Below are 21432 nucleotides of genomic sequence, written 5' to 3'. Positions count from 1 at the left end.
GACACTATCTACCTGGAGTTAGCATCAGATCTCACAAGTTAAAGGGTTCGGCCCCATAAAGCTGCCCTGACTTCAGATCCAGCTGCAAATGGGGTGCCGAGGCTACTCACGCTTCTGCTTGGCTGACTGCAGATTACAGGGTTCCCTTACCCACCGCCCCCAGGTTCACTTATTTGCTAGAATAGCTCACAGAACTCAGGAAAACACTTTACTTATGTTTACCAATTTATTAGAAACATGTAACTCAGGAACAGCCAAATAGAAGAGATGCATAGGGCAAGGTGTGGAGAGAGAGGAGGTGCAGAGCTTGCACACCTTCTCTGGGCTTGTCATCTTTCTAGCACTTTGATGTGTTTACCAGCCAGGAAGCTCCCCTAGCTCATCTTTAGGAGTTTTTATGAAACTTTCATTACATAGGTATGATTGATTAAATCGTTGGCCTTTGGGGATTGAACTCGATCTCCAGACCCTCTGCCTTACATGGAGGTTAGTGGGTGGGGCTGGAAGTTATAACCCTCTGATCACTTGACTGTTTTTTCTGGAGACTAGCCCTCCCATCCTGGAGTTTTGGAGGTTCTCCCCACCCCCACCTAATAAGCAAAAACTCTGATATAGTGGAAGGAGGCTTGTTATGCATAATAAAGATGCTCATCACTTAGGAAATTCCAAGGGTTGTAGGAGCTCTGTGCCAGGAACCTCCAACAAATACCAAATATATTTTTTATTATATCACAGACAATGTCTGTAGCAAAACTACCTGCATGTAATAGACACATATCTTTGAATCAGTAAGCTTTCTAGACAGGCTAATCTATAGTTACCTGGAAAGAAGAGTGGGTACCCACTATCACTTTGGCCAGTGGATGGTTGATTTTCTGTTGTGAAAAGGATCAAGATGTCCTGTCTGCTAGGACTAAAGTGGCACCTCTAGTATGATGCTAAACTGTCTGTAAAAAATACAGCTTTCTGTATCCTAATCTACTTGCTAACTTATAGGATTGAGTCTAGAAGAGTTAATTATTTATGACTGTGTGGGAATCCTTATTGGTATTTTGGGCAGATGAGGAAAGAAATTAGATAAGGGAGGAAATTAACATTTGATAAAAATCTGGCTTTGTTGTGTGGTTAATAATATTATTCTAAGTAAACTCTTTAAGAAGAAGTCAGATCTGGTTGTTTTAGTAGCTCCCCAACTTGGGCACTGCTGTTGGCTGAAATATTCATCTCCTTGCCCTGTGGCCTGGAGCCACTCACTAGAGCTCTAGGTCAGTGGTGCTTAGCCAAGAACAGCCTTGTTTTTCCTTCATTGTGTTGTGCACCTGTGCTTTTCTTAACACCGAGGTACATATAAAAAAGGTTTGAAGCACTGATTGAAAAAATACTGATGGTATTATTAGAAAATATGGTTAACGAGCTTATTTCATTTCTGGATGGTGGGGTGTTAAAATGATGACGGCAGGATGCTGTGGGTTTGCCGAGCAGGGAGAGTGTACGTGATATAAGCGCAGTGGGCACTCTGGCTTCTCGTTAGAGCTCAAGCAAGCCGCCGTGAGAACATAGCGTGTGGCCTGTGCCTCCACAGAGCTGCAGCATGGGCTCGAGGTATGGACGAAAACTGGAACAAGCTTCACGACTTTTCTTGACATGGTTTTCCTAAGTTTGCATATTATGTGCCTTGTCCCACTAGAAAGAGAGCTACCAACAAGGAAGACTCCTTATGTGGATGGTTTTCCAGAAATCCTAACATCTTGCTCTGGGTGCGTGGTGAGACAGTAACCTAAACCTTTGGGGAGCTGATGAGGAGTTTCATTAGAATGTTGAAGGGTCCGATTGGGAGGCCTGCACATCACAGGAGAAGAGACCACAGACCATCTGCATAGAAAGTTTGGTTGGAGTTGGTCAACACAGTGTTTGCGTGTCACTTGTCTCCATGGGGCCCCTGTTGACATGTTCACGGATTTGAAGCTTAAGAACAAAAATGCCATGTGGATTTGGCTGAGTTTGGGGCATTACATGGATGTAAAGTGTTCTGAGCTAGACAAGGTGCTGGGGATCTTTACTGACTTGCTGTGCTGCAAACACTCCCCTCCCTGACTAGGATTAGGATTGTCAGCGCTGCGTGTGGCCGCTGAGCTTCTCTGTGAAGGGAAGTAGTGAAGGTGTGTAGTGGGTTAGGCCTTTTGTACAAGGACTGTGAAGGCTGATGATAAAAGAGAGTGCGGGCACGTGAAGGACTCAGAATTATTAGCACGTCTTCCTCTTCTCCCCTAAACTGGGGGTGGAGGTGTGCTGACAGTATGGCTGCCACCTTTTGAGTATCCATTTGGAACCTTCTCAAGGTGGGTGTGTAACTGGAATTCCCACTCTTAGATTCCTATGGAGGCTGTGCTTGCACAGGCAGGAGCATGGCATTGTGTGTATGTGGGGGGGGGGTTGTGTTTTCCTGTTTTGTTGGAGATTAAACTATTGTTAACTTAGCTGATTCATATACCTTGAAAAATCTCAAATGATATAACTTATGAAATATTACAAGATGATAGTGGTATGGCTATGTCCAAGTTGTATTAGCAGGTATATCAGAGTGCCTATGTGTACTTGTTTTTTTTGGGTTTTTTTTTTTGCGGTACGCGGGCCTCTCACTGTTGTGGCCTCTCCCGTTGCGGAGCACAGGCTCCGGACGCGCAGGCTCAGCGGCCATGGCTCACGGGCCCAGCCGCTCCGCGGCACGTGGGATCTTCCTGGACTGGGGCATGAACCCGTGTCCCCTGCATCGGCAGGCGGCCTCTCAGCCACTGTGCCACCAGGGAAGCCCCGCGTACTTGTACTTTTAAGGCCATTTTTTTTTACTTGTTCTCTAGGGCTCAGTAAGATTAGGTTTAGAGAACAGATTAGAAGACTCTGATGTGAGGAGCAAGGAGACTATAATTAAAACAGACAAAAAACGCTTAGTGCTGAAAACCAGAAAAGTAGAAAAAGAAAAGTCACTGATAATTCTAGCACTTTGAATTAATCACCAGTGATATTCTGGAGAATGTGGCCTGTGTGTGTACTATAGATTATCATATGCACATGTGCTTTACTAAAATGACAATTTATCAGACACATTACTTATTGCCTGATTAAAAAAGAACTCTTGGGCTTCCCTGGTGGCACAGTGGTTGAGAGTCCGCCTGCCGATGCAGGGGACGCGGGTTCGTGCCCCAGTCCGGGAAGATCCCACATGCCACGGAGCGGCTGGGCCCGTGAGCCATGGCCGCTGAGCCTGCACGTCCGGAGCCTGTGCTCTGCAACGGGAGAGGCCACAACAGTGAGAGGCCCGTGTACCACACACACACACACAAAAAGAACTCTCACTGTTAAAGTTAGTTCTAATGTCAGTAGTCTTTATGGTGTGTTTTCTTGGTAGTAGTGTAGTATTCCAATTACGGGTGTGCCATAATTTTTGTAACTAATCTAACACAGATGTCTCTGCTTTGAATAACTTTCTTTTCATAGCCTTTAACTTCCTAAAGGATAAATTCTTAGGAATGGGTTGGCCGTAAAGACATTTTGAGATGTTTGCTAGGTATGGCCCTTTTTATGGAGAAAGTGAACCAGTTTATCTCACAGCAGTGCTTTGTTTGTTCATTCATTTGTCTGTGTCCTTTTGTTTACTGAAGAAGTGCTAAGGATTTATGTGTCTGGTGTAATTCTAGACATTGAGGCACATGAGAAATGGTTTCTGCACCCCTGAAACTTAGGGTGTAGTGGGCAAGGTGGGCATCACCTAACCACAGATGGTGTAAAAATACAGCTCTGACAAGTTCTGAAGGGATGCTGCTTCTCATACCCTTTGTTAACATTCATATTAGGACTCTTTATTTATGTGTGGTATTAAAGGCAAAAAATGAATTTTAATTTTTTGGAGAGCTAGAAGAATTTGATAATTTTTTCATGTTAATGGTTTATTTCTGTTCTGTTCGTATTCCTTCTTTTGTTAATTACCTTTTCATGCTCCTTGTGTATTTTCTAATTGGGATATTTGCTGTCCTATTGATCAGTAAGGCCCTTATATTCTCTCGCAGCTTGTCATTTCGGAAGGTAATGATTTCAGCTGGGGCTTTGTAGTTCAGACAGAAGGATTTCCTCTTTGCCCCTCAGTGAACCTGGGGACCTCACAGGAGAGCTTGGGACCATGGCGATCCAAAGCCAAGATGCTGCTCAACAGAATGTTTGATTCTGTCTGCGTGACTGTGTGGACAGGCATCTCAAGCCCTGTTTATCTCAGTAAAGCCTTGACATCTGTGCTGTCTTGGTAATGCCAAGAGGGTCTTCCTGAATTACATTGCTCCCTGGGTGTTTTTGAAGAGTTTGGAGTAGTCAGGAATTGGCTAGTTTAGTCTGAGGAGTTATGTGTGTTTGCTGGTGATAGACATCTGGCTCATATTAGTCCTCACCACAGTAGTTCTGCCAAGTAAGGGGTGGTTTTTATCTTGGTTTTACAGATGTGTGAATTACTAGACCACAGAAATATCCCTCTTTTTATCTTTATCAGTATTTCATTGGTGGTCATTTAGCATCTAGCAAAAGTACTTTTTCCCCCCTATTCCTACCCTTTAACTTCCTCCCACCATGTTCCTTTTTAATTTTGGCAGGATGCCAAAGAAGATAGTCTTTGTAATTATGTCACTACCTTGTCTATCCTTTTGTCCCCACTGCCTGGCAAACCACCTTGTGTATAAGTGTGATATTTCTGCACCTATGGCTATGTAACTTATTACACTGGACTTCCCCCAAATCTATCTCACACACAAAAGTGTCAAAATGTGCGAAAGGGGCTGTTGGTTTCTTAAACTCAGCGCTGTCCAGTTTCCAAAATGCTTAGCTGCATGGATGAATGACGGTGTTCTATTTTACTGATGAGAGTTCAGTGTTCTAAGTGAGATTTTGTGAAGTTTTGGAAATTGCTCACCCTGATGTACCAAAGGCTGGCAGAGGAGGAGTAATATAATATTAGCTGGTAGTAGCTCATTTACTACTTGGAAGGCCTGAGATTGCAAGTCTAAAATGTACAGAGTTGCCCATTTCTTCTAACTGCAAGTCAACATCCTTCCTCTCTTATTCTCTCGAGCTTATGAAATAAGTTAGGGCACTTGTCACGGTAGTAATTTAGGCAGAAAAGGGAATGAAAGTAAGTTCTTGTCTACCACTTTATTTCCTCATTTCTGAAATTGTTTGAGGTTGCATGGTTGGAATTGTCTTCCTCTTTTCCGGTGATTACATATAATTTAAAAAATTATTCTGGATACTCTTTCTGTTTTGAAAATTAGGTACTCAGAGTTAGAGCCAAGGGAGAAATGAGAATTTAAGGCAATTCTTTTTCCCCCACCCCTGGTGGGATGCTTGGAATACTTGGTATCATATGAGTGATTTGTCCATTGTAGTTCAAGTTCCCACTTTCTCCTGTGCTTGGGTCAGGGGAGTCCCCTGTGGTGGTGGTAGGAGCTCCTTCAGAGGGACTGGTTCTGATCGCTTTTTCATTGTTTCTACCCAGCTCCTTTAGCATGTGAGTAGTGGCTTGAAAGAGCAGCTGTTTAATTTTTCATGATTCTGTTTGTTACTCACATGTCTGCATTCAGCTAGTGGGTCTGTTGGGGCGGTCTCAGCTCAGTGGGGTAGCTGGGACTTCTGGGCCTCTCCATGTGCTCTTTCAGCATCAAGGAAGCCTGACTGAACTGCTTTCCATTTAGTCTCGGTAGCTTTCCAAGAGGGTGAGAGTGCAGACTGCAAGGGCTCATAAGGCTTAGCTTTGGACGTCATATAGCATCCCTTCTGCTCTATTATTCTGGTCAAAGCAAGTCCCAAGGCCTGCCCAGATTCAAGAGAGAGAGAAATGGATGCCACCTGTTGATGGGAAGAGCAGCAAAGTCACATTGCAAAGAGGCGTGGACACAGGGAGCTGTGATTCATTGGTGGCTATTTTTGTAACAATCTACCACATAACCCACAGTGGTCTGAAAGCTGAAAGATGTCTTCCTTTTGGCTTCAATATTCTGTGAGTCTGAGTTGTTCTGTGGTCAGAATTAGAGCAAAAGGTATTCCTAGGCTGTAGTGAGTATGGATGTACTTGGACAAATCCTTCTTCAGAATCATGGTTCTGAGTATTCTTGAAGATCCCATGCTTAGGAACGTTCCTCTCATGAGAACTGTGAGGAAGAAATTGCATATTCATGATATGGAAAAGTCTGTGTAAATATTACTGGTGTTCTCTTAAGGCGGAGCTCTGAAACCAGAATTTCAAGGGTGATGCAGAAAGGCTGGCCCTTCAGTCCTCGGAGTGGCTGAGTGGGGCCTGAGGCTGCTGAAACACCTCGGCCAGCTTTCGGGCCAGCTATGATTTTGATTCTCTCGCTGTGTTGAACAAATGTCCTCATTTTCTGTGTAAGCTATGGCATGAAAAAAGTTAGGCAGTATTGCCCCAAAGGATACAGCAGCGCTTCGGAAATGTGGTGGGATGAGGACAAATACTGTTTTCCTTATCAGTCAGTGTTCTTGGGTGCAAACAACAGAAACTTATTCTAGCTAATTTAACCCACACTATAGTTGTCTGAGTCTTTCCATGTCAAATTTATTCCCAGATCAATGAACATTTGAAAGTATTTTCTGTATCAGGCACTGAACTTGGGTTTTAAGTATACAAAGACAGTCTTCTGGATGGGAAACTTCTTCCATATGAATAATTTAAGATGTTTGACATACTTTGTTTCTATCCTACTGTAGTTAAAGGGGAGGGTCTGTTTATCTCTGTTGACTGGTTAGGAATTGATTATTTGCTGACAGTCTTACCAAAGGGGTAATTATAATCACAGATTTATAGTCTTTCTTGATAATCACTTTAAATTACTTGTACAAATATTTTACTCCCTATTAGCTTCGAAAAATCTCCACTGGCCATTTATAGTATCGCTTATTTCCTTGTACCCATTTCTCCCTGTGGAAGTTGTTGCAGGCTTTTGAAAAAAATCCACATTGATCTAATATCCTATTTGTTTGTAGTTTTGTTATTAAAAATATCTGAATACATGGTGACAGGTTGCCTTTAGGGTTTAGTTTTTTGAGCCCCTTGAGAAAGAGAAGTAAAGATGAGAAAGACCAGACCTAATAGAGGTTCTTAGTTAGAGAAAGTGAATGGGAGAGGAAGAGATGCTTAAACAAACAAAAAGGCTCATGCCTACAGAGATTCAGAAATAGCCTTTAAGGTATTGTAAAAGCTGCCTCCTTCTACCTGTCCCGGAATCTCACCTTTGATGGACTTTCTGGAGCGTTCCTTCTCCTCCTCAAGGCTGACCACTGTATGAGTTCCTCTTAAACTGACCATCATTGGGCAGTTGGGGTGTGCTGCTGAGAACAGGCTGTGTAACTCGACCTCAGGCTCTGAGTCATCGCTGCTTACAGAGGCTTTGAACTTTTATAGAATTCTTTGGCATATTTTGTTGGTGAGAGATCAGAATATATACTTGGACTGTTTTCAAGATAGCTGCAGATGTTTCTGAAGTATAGAGTGTGTTTAAGTCTAATTTATGTAAGTTATGTCACATTCTGTTACTTGTGTGCTTGTTCATTTATGCAGTAAATATCCTTTAAAGACCTCGATTTATTTTTGTTTAAATGTGAATGCAGTGTGCAAAGGAATCTGTGTGTGTGTGTGTATTAGGTAGAAATATTTCTTTTCAAAAGAACAGTTTGAGTACGTTTTAACTGTAGTAACATACTTTATTTGCCTGGGAAGGTTAGCTACTGTCCTGTCAAATTGGGCTTTTGAAGAGAGGGCCAATTTTGGTGTTTTTCTTTGGATAGTTTTCACAGTGATTCTATGTTCTGTTATTATCGTTAGTATTTGATCTTAGTCTTCTATCACTTTTCACCATATAGAGAACATGGGTGATGTACCAGGTAGTTTCAGACACACACACGTGGCAGGTGGCGTTCAGCTTTTGATTTGGGGAGTTCGTAAGCATTGAGCTCATTCAGATTTATGATTGCAAAGGTCCTTAACTCAGTTGTATCTCCAGAAACTTTGTTATATAAAGTAACATTCATAGCTTCTGGTACTTTGGGGGCCACCTTTTCAGTCCACTACAGTCTGCCTTCTGGCCCCCATATAGTCACATCTGCCCCACATGCAAAGTACATTCACCCTCCTCCATCATCCCCAGAAGTCTTAACTCATTACATCATCAGCTCAAATTCAGACCTCATCTAGACATCATCAGCTCACCAGTCCTAAATCTCATCATCAAAAGCATCTAAATCAGGTATGGGGTGAGACTCTTGAGTATGATCCACTGTGACACAAAATTCTTCTCCATCTGTGAACCTAGTAGCTAGAAGATGAGTTATCTGCTTCCAAAATACAGTGGTGGATCAGGCATTGGATAACAGTGATGGAGATTCCCATTCAAAAAGGGAGAAAACTGAAGGACCAGAGGAGTGAGCAAGCAGTCCCAAGCAATTTCAGAATCTAGCAGGGCCTGCGAAGTATTTAAGTATTTCTTAAAGACAGATTTCCAAGAAGTGAAAGAACATATTCATTTAAAGCTTCTTGTACATTGCTGAACCTCTCACCAGAGGTTACTTTTCTACCAGCAGTGTATTTTGCTAGTGATTCTTTTACCTGGTCACTCTGATCACCATGTTATCATTAAAAAAAAAAAAAAAAAGTATGTGTACAAAATAAAACCTATAAACTTTCCCAATTTCACATGAACCAAAATTTTAACTGTTTTTGGGGTTACGAGTACCTTTCATAATTTTTTCTCAATTTTGTTTTTTTTTTTTTTTTTTTTTTTTCTTTTTTTGCGGTATGCGGGCCTCTCACTGTTGTGGCCTCCCCCGTTGCGGAGCACAGGCTCCGGATGCGCATGCCCAGCGGCCATGGCTCACGGGCCCAGCCGCTCCGCGGCATATGGGATCCTCCCAGACCGGGGCACGAACCCGTATCCCCTGCATCGGCAGGCGGACTCTCAACCACTGCGCCACCAGGGAGGCCCTTTCTCAATTTTGCTTAATTTTTCATACCCTTGCCAATTTTTCTATTTTTTCTTGATTTGTGTGATGTTTTTATATATTTAGAATTTCTGATTTTGTATTATAAGGATTTTCCCAAGTTTTCATTTAATTTTTTAAAGGTTTTTTGGTAAATACAGAGTTTGCTTTTTTAATACAGTCAAATCTGCCTTTTTTTTTTTTTTGCGGTACGCGGGCCTCTCACTGTTGTGGCCTCTCCCATTGCAGAGCACAGGCTCCGGATGCGCAGGCTCAGCGGCCATGGCTCACGGGCCCAGCCGCTCCGTGGCATGTGGGATCTTCCCGAACCGGGGCACAAACCCGTGTCCCCTGCATTGGCAGACAGACTCTCAACCACTGCGCCACCAGGGAAGCCCATAATCTGCCATTTTTTGTAGAGTACCTTTCGCATGTATAGTTTGAATATCCTTTCTCTACTTGCAGTCAAATAAAAATTATTAAAAAAAAAATTTGGTACCCCAAAGGGCAACTTATGAGGAAAATTCATGTTGTACTATGGTTATGTCTGACAGTGGGCTTCTTAGGAACTGACATTATCCTGTAGAAAGGCCCATCCCTGAGAGCTGATCCAGCTCTTGTCCTGCAGTCCTGTCCGACTAGCGTGGCATGCTCAGCCTTCCACGTCTCGTGCAAGCACCGGGCTGAACAGGTTGAGCCCTCTAATCCATTTTCTGAATCCATTGAGGTGGGAAGGTGCTTGGATGGCAGAGATGTTGTTGGAATAGGTATTGATTGATATATGTATAATAAAGTGCGAAGAGTGAGCGCTAGGAAAAGTATCCTTAATATGTACATGAAACCAAGGTGCACTAAAAATGTGGGAAAACCCAACTCTGTTACAAAATTTCCATATAGTAGACCCCTGCATTAATGATTTTGTAAGATTTATTGACATAGAAAAAAATATGGTCAGTGAGTAGAGCATGTTACAAAACAGTATTGTGGTCCAATTTTAATTGTAGAGGAAAAAATAATGCCTCTATCTATGTATAGAAAATAGTGTGCAATAGATAATGATTGTTTTGGGGTAACTGGACTTTTAAGTGTACATATAAGTTTTTAAAACCCTATATATTTATAGGTGTATATATAATATTTTATACATTTTTGTTTCTTTATCTTTTCTGAATTTTCTGACTTTTCTGTAAAGGACATTTTTTTTTGGTATAATATAAGGTATTGATACTTTCTCCCTTCCCATACCAAAGAAATTGCCTCCCCAAAAATGATTATTTGATATACCTGTGTTATTAACTTGAAGTTGATTGTACCATAATGCTTTTAGGCCATTATGATTGCAGAATGCTTCATATTCTTAACTCAGTTGTTTATATTACATTCAAGGGAAAATGATTTTTATTAAACTAAGGAAGTAAAATGTAACACTGAAAAGATGCTAATATTTTAGTATTTTTCAGTATATCTGCTGAGGGGAATGATTTTTATTGTGGTGTTTTTACTTACAAAAGCCTTAGCATCTCTGAAGAATATAAACTGGAAACACTGAGCATTGTTTTCTGTTGTTTTGGAGATAATGAGTGATTTGTGGTTAGTAACAACTTTAGATCATTTTTATTTACTTTTTCTTAATTCTGAGCAATTCTTTGCCACCTTTCAAAATATTAATTATATGTTAAAGCAAAATTTTCTGCCTTTTGGTGTGAATTTCTTTTGCCCTCAGAATCCTACCTGTTTTATAGTACTTGAAACTTTTACTTTTTATTTGTTATTTCTTAGGTAAACGCAAAGCACTGAAGTTGAATTTTGCAAATCCACCTTTCAAATCTACAGCAAGGTTTACTCTGAATCCCAATCCTGCAGGAGTTCAAAACCCACACATGTGAGTATTCCTGGTAATTAAATAAAAGGCTCAACTCAAGCAAGGGTTTTAAAGTTATTATGTTTTATGAATTTTTTCAAGTTGAGGGGTTGGTATTTCTGTTATCCTCTGGGCCATTTGAAATATTGCTGTTTGAACTCAAATAGAAAGCTGTTGATTCTGTAGTCTGAAGTAGGCAAACACAATTTTCCTTTTTAAAGTTTACTTGAAGGGAAAGGAAGAGCTGAAGATCCAGTTACATTTATATCGTTTTAATTTCTCTCTTATTGAACTCTGAGAATACTATTTTTACCTCTCCTTCTGGATTTCCAGTTAAGTTGTAAGTAGTATTTAGAAAACTTAACTCTCCTGTAGATCTGCACAAATCATCCCCACTTACTAGGTGACAAAATAGATTTCCATTCTTAATATACTGAGTGTCTATAAGTTTTCCATGTCATAGTAGATTGAAAGAATGTGTACATGTCAGTGATTTTTTTAAAAATTGATTCCCTTAATATTTTAAAATTAAAAAATAGAAATGATATTGTAGCATTTTACTGAAAAGTATTAGAAATATATTAGTTAATTTAAAACAATCTCGCCATAATAATATTTTACAGAAACCTTTGAATCAAAGTGAAGTGAAGTATTAAATAATAATGTTTTCTTCTTCTCAAACCTGGCAAGAACATGAAGGGTCAAAGCCAGTGGATTTAAAGTATTTCTACTAATGTCCAGAAAAATAATTTTCACCTAGTTCTAGTATTGAGAACTATAAAGCAAGTGGTGGAAGGTATGGTTTAAAAAGCTGTCAGAATCCATTATTTTATAGTTTTGTAATAATTCCTCAACAATCTGTATTCAAACTTTATTAGACTACAGATACATTTATTTTTCCCGAAGAGGCACATTTATTGCTGTTTGACATTTGGTATACATTGTATTTGCAAACAGTAACACATTGGTAGAAGGTAGACTGTCTTGCAGTAGGAATGTTGAAAATGTTTTATTTTTAAAACATCAGTGTCTAGAAGGAAGCAGCATGTACGTGTGTCTGTATGCTCTTATGGTTACACCTATCACCTAAAGGGGAATGAAAGAGATTTTCAATGAAAACTGAGTCGCAGTTTATTTGCTTGGGAGTGGTGTCTGTCAGCTTTATTAGACTGCTGTTCACAGTGAGACTTCTTGTCAGAGCTCAGCCTTGTTACCTTCTCTGCAACATATTGAGGAAGGAAACTCTTAGTACTGCTTAATTAGTCAGAGCTCCAGCAGCAGGGAAACACTGTTAAAAGAACCTCCTTCCTCATTTCCTAGAATTTCTAGTGAAAGCTAGTACAAAAGAACTTAAAAGAACCTTAAAAGAACCTCCTTCCTCATTTCCTAGAATTTCTAGTGAAAGCTAGTACAAAACTAATTCTTGAACGTATTCCATTTCTGTTGCCTTGGTTGCCAGCTGAACCACACATTTGAAGTCTAAAAAAGAAGGATATGTAGTAATCGCCAAACTTAAACAAATCTTTCTTTCTTTCTTTTTTTAAAAGCCCCCTTGGACAAAGAGAAAGACAACCTGATTTGCATTTAGAACTAGAAAAACATTTACATATTTGTACTGTCTCCCCATTAGACTTTCTTCATGTCTGGGGGAATTCATGGACAGAATCTTTTTTTTTTTAAACAGTAAACAGGGTGGTGAAGAAAAAGCTTTCTTCCAAAATTTGAGTCTATCAGTTTTTTTTTGTTTGTTTGTTTTTTGTTTCTTTTTTTAAAACTACTTCATAATAATCCTGTAACCGGCTAGGTTTCTTATTTGTCTCTTCCCAGAAGGTGTTAAAAGTTTGAGAGGACACAGTAATAGGCATCTTTGTGATAGAATCTTTGGAATTTGATTCTAGTATGTAAAAGTTTTAGACCCTGCCTTTGAGTTTTATTATTGCACTGATCTGTTATCTGGATCAGGAATAGGCAACTACTAGTATTGATACTCGTCAGAGACAGTTGTTTCCCTGCTTATTAGGGCAGCATATCTTCTCTACCTTCCCACCACCTTCCACAGGGATCCTCTGTATTCTTCCTGTGTATTGAATACTATCAGGCACTAAAAACCACTGTTGATCACTGCTTAGGATAAGTTTGCAATTAGAAGATATAACTTGCAGTAGGTGGAGGCTTTGAAAAAGACACCTCTATGCCATTTATATGTGTTTCCTCCTTTTAAAATTTCCTTGCATTCAGTTCTTCTTGAACTTTAGTTATAAATATAAAACTTTTAAAATGAGTTTAGGAAAAGATAAGATGAAATATAAGTAACTAATGAAGTTCTGTCCCAGGGACTAGTTTCAGATCCATCTGACATTTGATGTCTACTGGGTGCAGGATTCTGTGGACGATTAAAAACAAAAAGATTAAGACAGTGTCCTTATTTTCTGAGAAATAGCAGTTTAAATAAACTTTCAAGAAGACAGAAATTCAAGAAGTAAGGCATAAGGTAATACAGATCAAAAGTCAAATGAATGGTGCAGGAGGGGTAAGAGCACTTCAGATAAACAACTGGGTGAAAAGTTTCACAAAGGAACAAGGTTTGAACTGGATTTTGAAAGCCCCCTAGAGGAGGTTATGTGGAGAGAGGGGAGAATGGCATTCTGGTGAGTGTCAGCGCACGCTGAATTTGGGGGCCACGTGTAGATCTGTTTCATTGTAGCGGAGATGTTAGTTACAGATTACCTGTTTCTCACTTTTCAGCATTTTGCCTTTATTCTTGGTGTTCCATAATTATATGAGAATATGCTTAGGTTTGGATCACCTTTCTGTGTACCGGATGAGTTGTTTTAGTTTGAAGAGTCACATATCTTTTTCTGAGAGAGTTTCTGCTGCTTTTCTTTTGATAGATTCCTTCATGTTTTTCCTATTCTCTCTTCCTGAAATGTGTGTTATTTGGTTTTTGTATCTCTGAATTCTCTTGGTCTTTGACTTTTATATTTTCTATCTCTTTGTTTTCTTGCTTTATATTCCTTTATTTCCTGACCCTTCTATAGAATATTCTATTTTGGGAATTGATTTTTTATTTCTAAGAGTTGATTCTGGCTTTTTCTTAGTATCCTATTCTTAATTTATGGATGTAAAGTCTGGAATTTAAAAATTCTTTCCTATCCTTTAGGTAATCTATTTCCTCAAGGGTCGCTTTTTCTTTTATCTTTGTCTTTCTCCTTTGTGTCAGCTTTTTTCCACGTCTAGTAGTTCTTGGTTGTCCATTGATAGTTGAGGATGAGGAAATTAGAAGACTTATTGGAAGCTCTGGTTAGAGGCAGCCAACTGGTGGGCTTGACTTGACTTTTCTGTGAATGGTTTGAGTGCTGGCTGTTAGGCCAGGAATACTCTAGATGCCATAATGAGTAGGGCAATATTTGCCCTAGGAGGCATTGTTTTTTCCAGATAGCATGTTTGTTTTCTTTAGAGACATGCTCTCTTTTCATTTTGGGGCAGGTGGAAAGGAAAGGAGGAGCTGAGTAAACCTTTCTTCTGGAAAGAATTTTAATCGCTCTTCCATTTCCAGGCTTTTGTACTTTCCAGCTATGAATCCTCTCTAAGGTTCTGTTGGGACCATTACCCATCTCTCGTCTCGGCGGCATGCTCCCCTCCCACCATGTGTTATGGGTGCTAGTTTTCTCTGTTACTATTTTTTAGCCCCTTATTATGGAAAGTTGCAAATATATCCACAACTGGAGAGTGGTAGCTGAATCTCTATGTATTTATCAGTCAGCTTTAGCAGCTTCAGCAGTTAATATGGCCGATAGTATTTTTGTCTATTCCTCTACCCTCAGTTTTAACCAAACCTCAGACATATTATTCCATCCATAAATATTTCAGGATGAGTTTCTAAAAGACAAGGACTCCTTTTTAAAAACACAATCATAATATTATCATTATATCTAGTAGGATAAATGATTCTTTAATATCATCAAATAAGTATTATAGATTACTTCATCACTTTTTTTTTTTTCAAGTTTGAAGCAGGAGCTAAACAAGGTTTTATACTGCACTTGGCTGACAAGTTTTTGAAACTACAGAGTCTCTTCCCTTGGAATTTTTTAGTTTTGTTTTGTCTAGATATTTTTGTCTGCTTTCAGGTGTTCAGAAATTTGTCTAAATTTCTGTTTCTTTATTGTTTATTTCCTTTAAAAAAAATCATTCTTTTCATGTGAGTCCTTAGAGAGTGAGGAGACAACCTGAACAAGAAACCTTGGTTTTTAATTATCATTGGTTAAAATTATCAGTATTTCCAACACATGAAAAAGTGAGTGTTAGAGACTCTTGTACCTGCTACCTAGATGTAAGAGATGTTAGCATTGTGCCATTTGGCTCTTTAAATGAAAGATTAAGCTGTAAAACTAAAGAGTGCAAGGAAAGACGAAAGGAAAAAAATGTTTGGCTACTTTTGACATTTCCATCAGGATTGGATTATACTAGGCACTATATGTCTTTTTGATACCCCAAGGGTATTCTTACAAATGTGGCAGGCTTGTGCTAAAATCATGTTCTGTATATAAAATTTGACATGAACAGAAGTAGATATTCCACTGCTGTGTTCTGTGCTTTCATCATGCTGAGTGATGTGTGAGCGCTCTCAGTGTGCTGAATCATTTAGAATGCACCAGATACGATTGTTATTCTGAAAGAACAGCCCTTTTATCTTCACAACGTATCAGGATTGTACAAGAAGAGCCACCAGCTTAAAAGCTAACATTGGAAATAAATAATGATGAGTAAAGATACATTTGGGGGCTTAAGCTAAACATTTGGGAACCATATGTTGTAAATTTAAGAGGCTCTGTTTTGTTGAGACCAAGAGGATCTCATTTTTCTTTATTATATTTGAACAGAAAAAGGCTCAGTTGTGCCATAGAACATGCCTCTCACTGTTGTGGCCTCTCCCGTTGCGGAGCACAGGCTCCGGATGCGCAGGCTCAGCGGCCATGGCTCACGGGCCCAGTCGCTCCGCAGCATGTGGGATCCTCCCAGACCGGGGCACGAACCCGTGTCCCCTGCATCAGCAGGCGGACTCTCAACCACTGCACCACCAGGGAAGCCCTAAAAGAAGTTTTGAAGTCCCCAGTTAATCACTAGTATTCTTTTTTTTTTAATTTAGTTTTGGCTGCATTGGGTCTTTGTTGCTGTGCGTGGGCTTTCTCTAGTTGCGGCGAGTGGGGTGCTGCTCTTCTTTGCGGTGTGCAGGCTTCTCATTGCAGTGGCTTCTCTTGTTGTGGAGCACGGGCTCTAGGTGCGCGGGCTTCAGTACTTGTGGACGTGGTCTCAGTAGTTGTGGCTCACGGGCTCTAGAGCGCAGGCTCAGTAGTTGTGGCACGTGGGCTTAGTTGCTCCACGGCATGTGGGATATTCTCGGACCAGGGCTCGAACCCGTGTCCCCGGCATTGGCAGGCAGATTCTTAACCAGTGCGCCACCAGGCAAGCCCAATCACTAGTATTCTTAATTCCATGATGAGCCTACTCAGTAGAGCATCATCTTAAAATGCAGAACAGTAATTATAAATTACGTAGGCACTTATTGCTGGTTAAATTGTGGAAGCTTTATCTTTTACACTTATTATCTTGGATTAACTGTTTTGTTACTACTGGAGTCCTGGTTTCTATCGCAGCGTCATCACGGCCTCTGTGACCTTCAGTGTGTCACTTAACTCTGATTTTAGTTCAGGCATTGAATTAGGATAGTGACTTTCATTATTTTGTATGGTGAATGGCAGGGGGTGGGGGAGAGAAAATGAATATGAATAGGAATGAATATGAATCAAGCCAGTGTTGTGCTCCTTTCTTGAAATAAAATCTTGTGCATGAGGCTGACAGGCTGTTTGTGGAGGTGGGAGAGAGCTCTGTGGTCTTGTCTACCTTCATTCCTCAAAATAGTCCCAGGACATCTCTGGTCAGTTCCTGAGTGTGAAAACCATTAGTCTACTTGAGCTTAAAACTTTTTTTCCATCTCTGAAATTTTTAATGTAATCATAGTCATTTGTAATCTCTACATTTTTGTGGTGGAGCCCTTTCACATAATGGCAGTAATTTTATGGTAGAAATATTTATAGGTACAAATTAGTACCCCAAATTAAAAAAGGCCAAATGTGTCAAATTCTGTGGGGTAATCTACTTATTTTGGGCTGGTTTAGATTTACTGCAGCGAACTTTTTTTTCTTCCTGTAGCAAAATATGCATAACATAAAATTTACCATCTTAACCATTTCTTAGTGTACAGCTTAGTGGCATTAAGTACATTCATGTTGTCGTGTATCCATCGCTACCATTCATCTCCAGAACTCTTATTTTCTCAAACTGAAACTCTGTATCCACTAAACACTAACTCCCCATTCCTCTTTCTTCTGGCCCCTGGTAACCACCGTTCTACTTTATGTCTCTGTGAATTTGATTACTCTAGGTGCCTCATATAAGTGGCATTATACAATACTTGTTGTTTTGTGACTGGCTTGTTTCACTCAACATGTCCTCATGCTCCATCTGTGTTCTGGTATGTGTCAGAATTTCCTTCTTAAGGGTGAATTATATTGTATGTATATATGACATTTTGTTCTCCATTTATCCATTGATGGGCATTTTGGTGTTTCTGACTTTTGACTACGGTGAATAATGCTGCTGTGTGAGATAATCTTTCAAAACTTGCATTCTTAAAGTTCAGAGGTATTTAATCTTTCCCTCAGTTCCACACTCCACCTCCATGCACCTGATGGTTGTACTTGGAGGGCAGTGGTACTAGGTGTGACTGAGCTGATTCTCTTTGTGGCCCTCCACCCTTGGAGAGTCACTAGTATAATTCTCCTTAAGCTGGACTCAGGTATTGGGTGTTAATTCTGAAATATTTATTTAAAGAAATTAATGTGATAAATGCTGTTGAGTTGCTTGTCTCCCGAAAATGAACTTAGTTTTGGTGTTTTAAATCATCTTGATTCTCGAATCGGAGACTTAGACGTTAAAATATATAATCCGTAGTTCTTTACCTATAGTACTGCAAAGTTCTGCTCTTTAAAGAAATGTCTGGTTGCTTTGCTTTAGATGAGTTTTCCAACCATTTGTAATCAGGCAGCAAGTTTTTGAGTTCTGATTTACTTCATAATGTTATAGAAGTCCTTTGCTTCTGTAGTGTAGGCATGTTTCTGAAAACTTCTGTCTACTAATAAGGAATTCTACCATTTAAAGGAAACATCAACTCTTTTCAGAGTATTCTTTCTTCTTATTATTATTTAAAATTGAGTCACAGTATAATTACATTACTGTTCTTGAGCAAATGTGTTTGCCCCAGAGTTAATAATTGCCTCATTTAATGGTTCACTGTGAATCTCTTCTCCACATAATTAACTACTTAGGTGATCACTCAGTTATTTTTTTCTAGAGTCATCTGTCTATCTATACAGTACTCTTGCTGTATTCCGGAGTGGTTGCACTTTATGGCTGGTGCCATTGTTTTGTGAATGCCTATGTTACTCTCCTGAATTTGATTCCCTTTTTCAGGGATTTCATGTTTTCTTCCTTCCTCCCTTCCTCCCTTCCTCCCTTCCTCCCTTCCTCCCTTCCTCCCTCCCCTCCTCCCCTCCTCCCTTCCTCCCTTCCTCCCTTCCTCCCTTCCTCCCTTCCTCCCCTCCTCCCCTCCTCCCTTCCTCCCCTCCTCCCCTCCTCCCTTCCTCCCCTCCTCCCCTCCTCCCCTTCTCCCCTCCTCCTCTCCTCCCCTCCTCCCTTCCTTCCTTCCTCCCCTCCTCCCTTCCTCCCTTCCTTCCTCCCCTCCTCCCCTCCTCCCTTCCTCCCTTCCTCTCTTTCTTCCTCTTTCTCTCTCTCTCTTTTTCTTTTTCTTTCTCTTTCTTTTTCAGTTTTTCTCTCACATTTTGGGGGAGTATATCTTCTAATGGCTTCCTAAGATAAGTGTTTTTTCTTAGTAAGTAAGGTTTTTTGGGTCTTTGCATGTCTGAAAATGCCTTTATCTAACCCTCTTAATAGATTAGTAGTTTTATTGACTATAGAATTCTGGGGTAGATATTTTTCTTCAGAGTTTTGAAAGCGTTGCTCCAGTGTTTCCAATGTTCAAGGGTTACTGTTAAAAAGTTATATGCCGTTGTGATTCTTGAACTTTGGAATATAACCTGTTTTTTTCTTTGTGGATGATTGTAGGATTTTGTCTTTTCCCCTGTGTCAGAAATCTGCTTTGGTTTTATTTTCCTTTTCTCTTCTTCCTTTCTTCTTTCCTTTCACTGAGCTCTTGGTGGACTCTCTTAAACTAGAAACCACTATCTTTCATTCTAGGATATATGCTTTATTTTTCTTTTATTCTTTTGATTTTCTCCTGTTCTTTTGATTTTCTCCTTTCTGGTAGCTCTCCTGCTGAAACTCCACTTTAGGTTTTGGACCTCTTAGTTGGAGTCCCTCTTTTTCTTAACTTTTTTTTCCTTCAACTTCGTATGTATTTTCACTTTTTGTTTGTCTTTGGCTGATCCTTGGTTGTCTCACACACACATGCATAAAAGAGGCAACCAAAAGGTGATTGGAAGCTTTGTGATGTGCTTGGTGATATTCACAGTGAGGTGAAGAAGAGGTGCCTGGTTTTTTCCTTTGGAGAATTACCCAGTGTCCTTTTTTCAAAAAGAAATGGGCATGGATTAAACTCAATTGAGAGAATGATTACAGATTCTAAATGAATCAGAAAGAAAGAAAAAGTGTTATAACAGTGTTCCTAAATATTTAAATGCCTAGGCAAGGCACAAACACAGAATCACTAGACAGAGTAATGATAAACAACATTAAGGAGCTAGGGAAAGAAGAGCAAATTAAATCCAAAGTAAGTAGAAGAAAGGAAATAATAAAGATAAGAGCAGAAATTAATGAAATAGAAAATGGACAAATAATAGAGAAAGTCACACATTCAAAAGTGGTTTCTTGGGAAGTTCAATAAAAGTGATGAACCCCTAACAAGACAGATGAAAGAAAAGAAGAAGCCCAAGTTATCATTGTCAGGAATGAAAGAGGGCAATCACTACAGATCCCACAGACAGTAATAGCATACTAAGGAAGTATAATAAGTAACTTTATGCCAATAAATTTAATAACCTGAATGATACAGACAGATTCCTTGAAAGACATAAATAATAAAAACTAACCCAAGAAGAAATGGAAAATCTGAATACCCCTATATCTGTTAAAAATTGGATTTAGAGTGAAAAACTTGCACTTTCAAAGGAAACTTGGGGCCCCAGATGGTTTTCCTGGTAAATTTTATCAAACATTAAAGGAATAAATAAGACTAAGCTTCCACAAACTTTTTCAGCAAATAGAAGAGTAGGGAGCGTTTCCCAATTCATTTTATGAGTTCAGTGTAACCCTGATATCAAAACTGGAAAGGGATATTATTAAAAAAATACTACAAACCACTATCCCTCATGAACATACACTTGAAAATCCTCAGCAAAATATTAGCAAATTGAATCCAACAATATATAGAAAGGATAATATGTCATGACCAAGTGGGATTTATCTTAATTTGACATTTGAAAATTATCAATATAATTCACTGCATTAATAAAATAAGGAGAAAAATGGCATAATCATTTCAGTAGATGCAGAAAAAACATTTAACAACATTCAATATCCATTCATTATAGACATTCTCATTAAACTAGGAAAAGAGGGGGGAACTTTCTCAGCTGTTAAAAGTACATCTATGAAAAACCTATAGCTAATATCATACTTAGAGACAAAAGGCTTAATGCTTTCTCCAAGATTAGTCATAAGACAAGAATATCTGTACTCACCAATTCTATTCAGTATTATACTGGAGGTCTTAGCCAGTGCAATGAGGTAAGCAGAAGAATTAAAAGACACGAAGATTGGAAAGAAAGAAGCAAACCATAGGACTTCCCTGGTGGTCCAGTGGTAAAGAATCCGCCTTGCAATGCAGGGGACGTGGGTTCGATCCCTGGTCAGGGAACTGAGATCCCACATGCCACGGGGCAGCGGAGCCTATGCACCACAACTACTGAGCTCGAGTGCCTCCACTAGAGCCCTCCTGCCGCAAACTACAGAGCCCACGTGCTCTGGAGCCCGCACGCCACAACTAGAGAAGAGAAAACCGAAAACCTCCCGCCACAACTAGAGAGAAGCCTGCATGCCACAGTGAAAGATCCCTCATGCCTCAACAAAGATCCGTATGCCGCAACTAAGACCCGACGCAGCCAAAAGATAATAATAGTAATAATTAAATAAATAAATAATCTTTAAAAGAAAAGCAAACCAGTCTCTTTTTTTTTTTGGCAGATGATATGACTATATGTGTAGAAAATCCTAGTTAATTTACAAAACATTAGTGACTTTAGCAGGGTCGCAGGATACATGATCATTATTCCAAAATCAACTTAAAACATATTAGTAAAGGAACACCTGAAAAGTGAAATTGAAAAAATGATTGTCAGAGAATGAAAAGGTGTAAAATACTTAGTGATAAATTTAGTGAAAAATGCATAAGACTTCTACACTGAAACTAC

General features: G+C 39.6%; 1 protein-coding gene across 3 annotated transcripts in view; it reads left to right on the top strand.

Annotated features, from left to right (window-relative positions):
• MAP2K4 (mitogen-activated protein kinase kinase 4) overlaps positions 1-21432 on the top strand; it is a 105688-nt gene that overhangs the window by 21811 nt on the left and 62445 nt on the right. For all 3 annotated transcript variants that reach the window (XR_009530409.1, XM_060082085.1, XM_060082086.1), the window contains one exon: positions 10804-10906. Coding sequence is in view for 2 of the 3 variants with exons in the window: in XM_060082085.1 (XP_059938068.1) it covers positions 10804-10906 (103 nt within the window). In the remaining variant the exon portion in view is untranslated. The remainder of the gene's footprint in view (positions 1-10803; positions 10907-21432) is intronic.

This window comes from Mesoplodon densirostris, chromosome 18 (genome assembly GCF_025265405.1).
Source record: "Mesoplodon densirostris isolate mMesDen1 chromosome 18, mMesDen1 primary haplotype, whole genome shotgun sequence".
Classification (NCBI taxonomy): Eukaryota; Metazoa; Chordata; class Mammalia; order Artiodactyla; family Ziphiidae; genus Mesoplodon; species Mesoplodon densirostris.
This window is presented reverse-complemented; position numbering and strand designations above follow the sequence as displayed.